This window comes from Papio anubis, chromosome 19 (assembly GCF_008728515.1).
Source record: "Papio anubis isolate 15944 chromosome 19, Panubis1.0, whole genome shotgun sequence".
Classification (NCBI taxonomy): domain Eukaryota; kingdom Metazoa; phylum Chordata; class Mammalia; order Primates; family Cercopithecidae; genus Papio; species Papio anubis.
In genome coordinates this window covers 7,040,740-7,051,749 of record NC_044994.1, presented here as the reverse complement: position 1 = coordinate 7,051,749, position 11,010 = coordinate 7,040,740, and the positions used below count along the sequence as shown (strand labels likewise).

The 11,010-nt window shown below is 38.8% G+C and overlaps 1 protein-coding gene across 9 annotated transcripts in view; it reads right to left on the bottom strand.

The window, feature by feature from the left end:
* L3MBTL4 (L3MBTL histone methyl-lysine binding protein 4) overlaps positions 1-11,010 on the bottom strand; it is a 450,027-nt gene that overhangs the window by 279,283 nt on the left and 159,734 nt on the right. For all 9 annotated transcript variants that reach the window (XR_004180024.1, XR_004180023.1, XM_021929961.2 and 6 more), the window contains 3 exons: positions 3,335-3,439; positions 2,137-2,272; positions 26-117 (listed from right to left, as the gene is read on the bottom strand). Coding sequence is in view for 7 of the 9 variants with exons in the window: in XM_021929961.2 (XP_021785653.2) it covers positions 26-117; positions 2,137-2,272; positions 3,335-3,439 (333 nt within the window). In the remaining 2 variants the exon portion in view is untranslated. The remainder of the gene's footprint in view (positions 1-25; positions 118-2,136; positions 2,273-3,334; positions 3,440-11,010) is intronic.

Sequence of the window (11,010 nt, the reverse complement as noted above, 5' to 3'; positions counted from 1 at the left end):
TTATGCTGAGAAAGAAAACACTTACAGGGCTTCTGTTTCTGAATAATTTCTTTGGAGCATTTTGCAATTTGCAGGCCTTCAGGTAATCCATCCAAACAAACTTATCTTTTCTATAACCTAAGAAAAAGCACCGATTACTCAGAATGCCCAAAAGATATAAACACATGCATAGTAAATATGAGGTTGGTGCAAAAGGAATTGCGGTTTTTGCCATTACTTTTATTTATTTAGTTATTTACTTTTTAGAGTTTTAAAATTGTACTTTAAGTTCTAGGGTACACGTGCACAATGTGCAGGTTTGTTACATCTGTACACGTGTGCCATGTTGGTGTGCTGCACCCATCAACTCGTCATTTACATTAGGTATATCTCCTAATGCTATCAATTATTTTTAATGGAAAAAAAAACACACAATTACTTTTGCACCAACCTCATATTATTATTATTAGTGTCCTGTCATAAATTCAATGTCCTTAGCACCCACAAAAGATTTAAATTAAAATCTTCAAATGGTTTCACTTTTTAAAATATATTATGTTCAAAACTGTTGACAATGCTTCCCCATCACGCACATCATTGCCATATAATTTCATATGCTCTGATACGGAGTCAGTACTCTGGTGGCTTGATGGGAGTCTCATCGCCCATTAAGGCTTTCCTGAATGGGCAAAGGGATGAGACCACAGTTCCCGCACCTGTCCCCACTCCTGAGGAAGCAACGTCACAGAGACCATCAGAGGTCCTGATGGTGCAGCCATCCAGGATGCCAGGCACAGAAACCCCTTCTCAGTCCAAAGCCCAGTCGACAGCTCCAGCTTTCTGCGCCACGTCTTTACAAGTCTCCCACTAGAAACTGCTGCATCCTCCCATTCGCATGCCCTAGCGTAGCTCTCACACAGTGCTGGCCACACAGTACAGGCTCAAAATATGGTTTTGAGCACCAGCCTTGGAACAAGAGTCAAACTCCATGAACAGCCTTCCAGGCCTGGGAACACCACCCTCTTCATCCCCGAACTTCCCGCCTGGGCTTCTCTGCTGTCTCCCTGAGATGACTCGCCCTCGCCAAGCACACTCCTGCCCCGGGCACCTGCTCCTGTTCTTCCCTTGGATGGCTTACCCAGACACCACTCTGCTTCCTCTCTCAGTTCACCCACGTCTCCTTGGGACATTACATCGACAGAGAGGCCTTTCTCCCCCATGCTTTCTGAAAGAGTGTCCCTGCCGCCACCGCCATTATCCTTCTCCTCTGACATGAAGCCCCATGGAGACAGAGACATTGCTTTACTTGCTGTTGCCCCCAGTGCCTCACGTGGTAAGGGCTCCATAAACACCTACTGAATGAATGAGCCTGGAGTCTGTCACCAGCTTCCTTGAAACCAGCAACCTCGAGGGACTCTGCCATCAGGCTCAGGGGAGGATCCTGGGGGACACCCTGAGTGGATAACTAAGAATAAAGGACTACATGTTGACTCCAGAAGTTGCCACAGTCATCAAACAGTCTGACACCCAAGCCAGAGACCATGTACAGAAGTTTGCTGTGCAAAGATATGAGCCCATCAGCATCATCCTTGACCACATCCCCACCTCACTAGCACACAGCAAATCGAAAAGGTTTTGGTCACATCTGCCTGGCCCAAATTCCTCTAGTATATAACAACACAATGATAGTTTTCATTCCCATCAAAAGAAAATAGTGATTTTTCTTTTTCATAGTTCCATGTTTCCCATGATTCCTAAGTTTGAAACAAATTATTTACAGTGAATCAAGTTTCCTCACCTTGCAGTATCACTGATCAGATATTTCATTTCAACCATGATTTAAATATTAGTCTGCACTCCTTATAAGGTTTAATAAACTTTATATGAAATAAAATAAAATGTTTTCATAATATTTTATTTCTACCCTCTGTACATTATCAGAATTTTTGACCTAAATAGTCATTTATGCTTTTCTTTAAAGATATTTACTTCTAAAAATGGTACCATTATAGTCTTACTACTCTTTGTGGATCACAATTTCATTTTGGAAACCAATTCTCACCAAGATCTCTTGTTAGAATTTCATAAAATGTTGTTAAAATATAAGTGAAATGCCAGTTGATTCTCTTTCCAGTTGGTAAATGTATCCTGGCTTACCCTTAGGGATGTGCAATTCATGTTTGGTCTTTTCACACCATCCTACTGGATGAATGTCAGGGGAACCAGCATTGGTCCAAAAATCATAGCAACTTAAATAACCATCAAAATGAAGTCTTAGACGGTAACCACAAACCTGCAAGACAGAAAGTTTACAATCATTTGTTAAGTGCCATGTATTTGGAATAGACACAAAATTCACAAAATATTTACATATTTTGTCAGTACTATCAACATATAAGAGCCAACCCTTCTACCCAAATATTTCCATTAAAGAACAAATTTATGGATGGCCTCTGATTAAGACAAAATGGTAATGAAATTAGACCCTGTCTTATAGGTATCTAGTGCATTCTGCAAAAATAGTGACCCTTTTACCCAATCTAGGAATCTGAGGGTCAGTTTATGTATTCATTAATTAACTGTTTTATTTATTAATTCAATTCCTGTCAAATATTCCCTTCGGCAACCCTATCTTCTGCCCTCTGGCCTGGATTCATATTCCAATACAGTGTAAGCTAAAGTACAAAGCAAAACTAAAATAGGCATGGCCTTGTTTCAACTCTAACATGTGTATCCAGCATACTCAATAAAGAGAATAATAAAGCAGTCTGATAAATACATCCTCTAGACATGGGGTACAACTTTAATAGCCATAATCAATCAGTAAAGTAAATAAATGTGACTGTTATGTTCAATGCTATCAGAAATATAAAGATCTTTTATTGATTTAATAATATGTTTAGTAAGTATTACATTTTATAAGCCATTCATCAAGAGCTCTCCACTCTAAATAATTTTCATAAAGTGCATGCATTTATATAAATGTATAATGCATATGCATTAATATTATTCATACACATTTCTCATTAGTTCAGCTAAAATGTGAATAAGTACATCTCGGTTAATAGGTGAAAGAAAACACTGGGATTCACAGATTGTTATCAACCTCAAGTGAAAATTATTTACCCGTTAAGTCAAGAGTAAATGCTAGTTGATGAAAGACTTATTAGAAAATTCATCTTCAGAGAAGGAAAAAAATTCACTAAGAAATATAGTTTCACCCATCGCTGACTAAAATAAATCCATAATGCATTGGAACTTATTCATAATAAATATCAAACAAATTTGTTATTTTCTAGAAAATTATCTTTCTATCACTATGCAATTAGCCCAAGACAATAACACCACCTCTTACCTCCGCTACAGAAAGCACACAGAATACTGATGGATGTCGGGGATCAATGCCTTCTAATCTCATTCCAATCTGAAAACCATTTTCATGCTCGGGAAAGGACTGATCCTACAAAAGTTCACGACATGACATTAGCCACTGAGATTTGTCACAGTTTTAGATTAAAACATTTGGTGTCACCTCTAGGTGAAGTCTAAAACAACTGAACTCATAGAAACAGACAGCAGAATGGTGTCTACCAGACACTGGAAGTTGAGGGAATGGGGAGATGCTGGTCAAAGGGTACAAAGTAGCAGTTAGGAAGGAGGAATAAATGGTAAGTATTTAAGGTGATGGATGTGTGAGTATGCTTGATTCAATCATTCCACACTGTGTACATATAGCATAACATCACTGTCTACCCCAGGATTATATATGATTATAATTTGTCAAAAACATAAATCAAATAAGTTTTTTTTTTTTTTTTTTTTTTTGAGGTGGAGTCTTGCTGGAGTGTATTGGCACAATCTTGGCTCACTGCAACCTCCACCTCCCAGGTTTAGTGATTCTCCTCCTCAGCCTCCTGAATAGCTGGGATAACAGGCACCTGCCACTGTGTCCGGCTAATTTTTGCAATTTTAGTAGAGACACGGTTTCACCATCTTGGCTAGACTGGTCTTGAACTCCTGACCTCGTGATCCACCCGCCTTGGCTTCCCAAAGTGCTGGGATTACAGGCGTGAGCCACCACACCCAGCCCAAATAAGAATTTTTTGAAAAAATGTACTGTATAGTTTAGAAACTCAGTGATCTGGCTAAAGATGGAAGACTTCTTACATGTAGTTAGCGTTCAAGGATGGTTTCATTATATTAATATGCTTTGAAATAGTACCTGCATGAACTTATGTGTTCTATGAACTTCCCATTTATTCCTTTTGCCCATTTTTCCTTCCTGCACCCTGGATAACATCACTTTATTATACGGATTACCCACTCTCAGTCTGTGACTTGGCTCTTCACTGTGTTTACAGTGACTTTATTGCAGATAAACTTATAATTTTAACATAGTGAAATATATCAATTATTTTCTATACATTCTACAGACCCAGCCTATGAAATCCTTCCTAACTCTGAAGCTACATAGGTATTTTCCTTTTTCTTTTTTTTTTTTTTTCTGAGACAAGGTCTCACTCTGTCACCCAGACTGGAGTGCAGCGACATGATTTCAGTTCACTGCAACCTCCGCCTCCCAGGTTCAAGCAATTCTCCTGCCTCAACCTCCCAAGTAGCTGGGATTACAAGCACACGCCACAATGGCCTGGCTATTTTTTGTATTTTTAGTAGGAACGGGGTTTCACCATGTTGGCCAGACTGGTCTTGAACTCCTGACCTCAAATAATCCACCCTCCTGAGCCTCCCAAAGTGCTAGGAGTATAGGTGTGAGCCACTGCGCCTGGCCCTGGTATTTTTTAAGACTGTTGAAGTTTCTTTCTTCATATTTAAATTTGTGGTACAACTGAAATGAGTTTTCTATGGTGTCAGGTAGAGGCCTACTTTTCTCACATGGAAAACAAATCATTCAAGAAAAGCGTTTTGCATAGTCCATACTTGAATTGATCGGCAAAGTCAGCTCTGTCATATCTGGTTTCTACATACTTGTAGGTCTTATTTCTGATCCCTTTCTTGAGTTTCATTGACTTATTTGCCTATATCACACAGTTTTATTTGTTTATAATGAGTCTTTCTATTTAGAAAGCAATCATTTCCATATTAAGTTTTTGGTTTTCTGTTTTTTGTTGTTTTTTTTGTTTTTTTTTTGAGACGGAGTCTCGCTCTGTCGCCCAGGCTGGAGTGCAGTGGCCAGATCTCAGCTCACTGCAAGCTCCGCCTCCCGGGTTCCCGCCATTCTCCTGCCTCAGCCTCCGAGTAGCTGGGACTACAGGCGCCGCCACTTCGCCCGGCTAGTTTTTGTATTTTTTAGTAGAGACGGGGTTTCACCATGTTAGCCAGGATGGTCTCGATCTCCTGACCTCGTGATCCGCCCGTCTCGGCCTCCCAAAGTGCTGGGATTACAGGCTTGAGCCACCGCGCCCGGCCCATATTAAGTTTTTTAAATTGAGAAACTTGTTCTCTCTCCCATTTAATCTAATCACTTCCATCTGTCAAAAATGTTTTTCGATTTTCACATAAAACTGCCAAAATACCTTGCTATATTTATTTCCAGATACCTTTAAATGTTTGTTGCTATTTTTACTGTAATATTTTCACAGCAGACTTCCTAATTTGCTCCAATTCATCATTATTTTCTTTAAGCACACAGTTTTGAACAGATTCAGCATTATTAGTCAGTTTATTCTTAATTGCAAATAATCATATACTAATGGAAAATGGTGACTACAATCGAGATCTATTAGATCTAGAGCGGCATGTAATCACTAATTGTATTATTATTTAATATTGCTTAACATCTGAATGTCTATTTTGGGGTTAAAATGTATTCTTTGTAAAAATTATTCCAGGGGCCCTGCACAGTGGCTCAGGCCTGTAATCCCAGCACTTTGAAAGGCCAAGGCAGGCGGATCACCTGAGGTCAGGACTTCGAGACCACCCTGACCAACATGGTGAAACCCCATCTCTACTAAAAATACAAGAATTAGCCTGGTGTGATGGCGCGCGCCTGTAATCCCAGCTACTCTGGAGGCTGAGGCAGGAGAATAGCTTGAACCCAAGAGACAGACGTTGCAGTGAGCCAAGATTGGGCCACTGCACTCCAGCCTGGATGACAGAGCGAGACACCACCTAAAAAAATAAAAATAAAAATAAAATTATTCCTCTGGGAAATTTAAAAGTTGCAACAACAAGACAGTATAGAGAGCACATGCATAGATAGCCTCTGCCTAGATTCACTCGTTGTTATATTTCACCTGCTTTGCTTTACCATTTTTACTTACTCTATCTCTCCTATGTCTCTGTGAGCATATACATAGATAGAGAACCATATGGATATAAACTTTTTTCTGAACATTTTGAAGGCCCTTTATTTACCCCAAAATAATTTTCCCCAAGAGTAGTATATTTTCCCTAAGAATAGAACATTCTCTTACAAAGCCATAACTCAGTTATAAACTTCTCTAAATTTAACATTTATACAATACTTTTTCTAATCTTCCATTCATATTCCAATTTTGTCCATTTGTCCAATAATATGCTTTCCAGCATTCACCCCCACACACCGCCTGCAACGCAGGAGCCAGTCGAGGGTCGGATGTGACAAGTTGATGAGCCTCTTCAGTCTTCCTTAATCGGAAACTTTGCCCATACTGTGTCATTGTCGTGTATAGCACTGACATGCTTTTAAGAATGCAGAATTTCCCCTCCTCTGATTTGTTTGGTTTTTTTTTTTTTTTAGATGGAGTCTCCCTCTGTCACCCAGGCTGGAGTGCAATGGTGCCATCTGAGCTCACTGCAACCTCCAGCTCCCAGGTTCAAGCGATCCTCCTGCCTCAGCATCCCGAGTAGCTGGGATTACAGGTGTGTGCCACCATGCCTGGCTAGTTTTTTTTTTTTTCTTTTTCTTTTTGTTTTTTTTTTTTTTTTTTTAGTAGAGACAGGGTCTCACCATGTTGACCAGGCTGGTCTAGAACCCCTGCCCTCAGGTGATCCACCGGCCTCGGCCTCCCAAAGTGCTGGGATTACAGGCCCTTCCTCTGACTTTTTGACTAGAACATTCCTCATTTTGGGTCTGTCTGATGCTTTCTCAAGATTTGATTCAGGTGGTACATTTTTTGCCGGAATACTACATGGATGTGTTGTGTCCTTCTCAGGGTGTCACATCCAGGGGCACATGATATCTCTCTGTCCCTCACTGCTGATGATAGTTTTGATCATTCAATCACAGTGTTGTCCAATTTCTTCACTAGTTACATACAAAAGGCACACATACATTCATACATAGACATGTACACATGTATACCCATACAAACATACATATATATTGTATAAATCATACGTTCAAACAGATATGTCTAAGTCTAATCCCTCCCCAAAAAGTTTGTTCTGCTCCTTCTGCATCCATTTTGTGTTTCTCCTTGAACAAAGTCGACACATGTACTCATTTACCAAATCCTACAGGGTCTCTTACAGTTTCAGAACTGTTTTACCCATACTGTCATAATAAGAAAACCTATTTTAAAAGTTCAAGATTTCTTTGCAGTTTTCCCTCCCTCCTATGTCATCCAAGAATGGAGTATATAGTTAAAAACTGTGTTCATGAACTACTTGGGCTCCTATTTGTTCTCTCTTCAGTAAAGTTACAATATCCATTTGAAATACAATTGAGTTCAAATTTATTCAATTTGCTTTCAGTTCTTAATGATTTTTTAAATATGTAGAATATTAACATGCTTGCAAAAGTTAAAATTAGTAAAAGTTACTCAAAAATGTGTCTCTTCCTCCCACATTCTATCCACCGCATTCCCTCACACCACCTCGTGGAGGTCACCAACTTCACTGTTTTCTGGTTTATGCGTCCAAAACTTCTTTTTGTAAAGATAAGCAGTTATATGTAGGTTGTTCTTATTTCCCCTTCTTTCTCACACAAAAGGCAGCATACTATGCATGTTCTTTTGCACGTGGCATTTTGCATTACTAATGTCTCTTGGAAACCACTCCATGTCCATTCCCAACTGTTATGCACACTCTTTTTCACGGCTGCATCGTACTCCACTGTGTATAGGGACCATAGCTCATTCAACCTTCTTCTAGACTTGGATGCAAGCCTTTTTTTTATATAAGCATGAAATAATTTAAAAACCTATGAATTGGCTTGTAAAATATCATTAAATTTTTCTTACATTCTGAGATCATTTTAGAAGCTTCTAAGGAAAAACTTAAAAGATGACAAACCCCAAAAGGAAATGGCAAGAATGAATGATTTCTCAGGAATATTTTATTTCTACAAAAATAAATGTCATGTGTGTGTTTAACTCTCCCAGACTTCTTCTCACATCTACTATGTTTTCCAGCAGATTGTATTTAACAAGTTTTGTGTGACTACCTCCTGTTCACTGCTTTGAAATTTCTCGGTTAACTTCAAAAGTGCCATACACATATACAAATACACATGCACACAACACTGACAAAATGCAAAGAAAAAGGTAGACCACAGGGAGAGAATATTACTAATGCTGACAGGAAACTTAAGAAGCCATAGAAACTGAAAGAACATTGTTCTTGTTTTAACAAAACTGAAACACTACAAAATTAGGGGTGGGGAGGAAACAGTGTTATGTTGAGCAAACCACACCGTCTTATCACATGTAATTGATTAATTTGAGACATTGACAAAACTTCCAGCCAGAAGTGAAGATGATCAGTGTTACTCTTGTCAGCCTTTCAAAATGGTTTCCCAGTGGAACATTTGGGAGCTTTCTATAACGTTGCAAGTAACACTACATAGCTAAAACAGACCGGGCATATCTCGGAGGGTTTCAAATAAAAAATAAAACGTTCATTTTAGCAATCTAAAAGGCAACATTTAGTGAGAAATATCGCTGCCTTTCATCAGTCTCTCTTCTCTGTTCAATCATTTATTCACGACCTGACAGATTTTAATTTTTTTTTCCTTTTTAAAAATCTTATATTGCAGGAATATAATTGATAGCTGTGCTTATAAGATGATATTTTATGGTAAGAAAAGATAACTAGAATCACACACTTAAAGCAAACAATAGGCCCATTAAATTCAGTCATAAAAAATCATAAGGTTCAGAGACCTGGAAAAGCTTACAGGTCAACTCAAGCCCAGAAAGGTGAATAAATTTTCTCTAGGACACACGACCAGTTTAGTAGCCGAGTACAACTAAGGACCTGTGTCTTGTGAAAACCTGCCAGCCGTGTGTTCCACATAAAGGGACAGAAGTGGCAACTAAACAGGCAAAACAAAACCTGGCTCGAGGCCACGGAAGACCCCAAGGACATTTCCAAAGAAATGCCAGTGCTCTTGAGTACAAAAGTTTGTTCCATCATTTTCTTTTCCCAAACAGCCACAAAATAACATTTTCTCATATGAAATTGATTTATTTTGTCACTAATAAAGGAAAAGAAACATTATTCAAAGTTCCACACCTCTTGGCAAAAGCAGGTACAAATTATATACTATTATTTAAAATGCTTGTAAAATGAGCCGTAACATAAGAAAAAAAAAAAAAAAAGAAACCGTCACCATGCCTAGGGAAACTGAAGACAAGCCACAGGCGAAATTCCTAAAAGCAATAATTATTACATGTGTGTGCCATCCGCTCCACGTGATGAGAGCAAAGAGATGTGCTTTGTCATGATTATTTTGTGAACCACAATAGAATGGGGAAGGTCCGCAGCCATCAGTGCTAGCAGAGCATCAGCTAGGGGTGTATCACAGAAGTGTACTCAAGTGATAACTGCAGGATTCCATCTGAATGCCCCTTGATATTCTATTTTATTCACAGGCACGGGTAGGCAGTCAACAATATTTTCCTCACTTTAATTCAGCATTGAGAGAGGTGGGGGAAAGTGGGCCTGCAATCAAATCCTGGCCACTGAGGCACACGTTTTAGCATGTTATACAAAGAACTGGGCAAGGACCTCAGGCCACTGATTTCTAAACCTTCACATGATGGCTCTCAAAGGGAAAGATGTTCGCAGGAGGAATTTTATGTGCAGATGACAAAAACAAAATTTCTTACTACACAAAAACCTTTCCCATGAACTCAGCAGCCTGCTCAAATGGTTTATCTCAGCAACATCTTCCACATCTAAAATTGTTCCAATGTGTCCCTCGGGGGACAAAATGTCACTATTTTAAGTTTGAAGGGTGAGATATCAGGGAGTCCTACATGGGTGAACTGTGACATAAACAGCTTGACCACAGAGAATTTAACTCTTTGACAAAATTTGATGACTTTCTTTACTCAATGGAAAAAAAAATCATGTTATCAGTAATGTCCACAATAATTCAAATGCTACAGAAGAGAACATGAAGAAATATGTTCCAAGATGAACACAACCAAAGAGAAAGTCAGGAAGGCCCTTGCAGGCTTTGCTAAAGTAGGGAGACTCAACCTGTCAGGTTTTGAGTGTGAGAGTCTTGTCGACTCTGCATTTGATGAAGCAAAAGGAATCTGAGTTTATGTTTGGTCTGAATAAACAGCATGATTGACAACTGCGTGAGAAACCGCCAAACACTTGCTGTTGTAGCCAGAAACCTAGAACGGTTAGATACAACCTTCTTGGTAACAGAAATGAAGAATATAAGATTGAGAAGGAATAGTTATAGAGTCTAAGCTGTCCTTTATCAAGCCATACATAGATGCCTTTTAACATTGCTCCAGATACTGTTTTAAGTACTTACAAACATTAACACATTAAATCATCATAAAAACCCTATGCAGTAAGTGTTATTACGCACATTTTACAGATGACATGCCCAAGGCCACAGTGTAAGCGTATCTGGCTTTCCTATTTGAGTGATTGGTCAGGATGCTAGAATATTACCGAAAGTTATAAGCATCACCATTCCCCTCGCTAATTAAAGACTTCATAATTTTTAACTTTTTATTTCATAATTATAAACACAATAAATGTTTTAAATATCTAAAATTAGTGGTTGAATATGTACCACCTGTGGCCATTAAGTAATCCCCAGCTGTCAAAAGTGTGAAAACA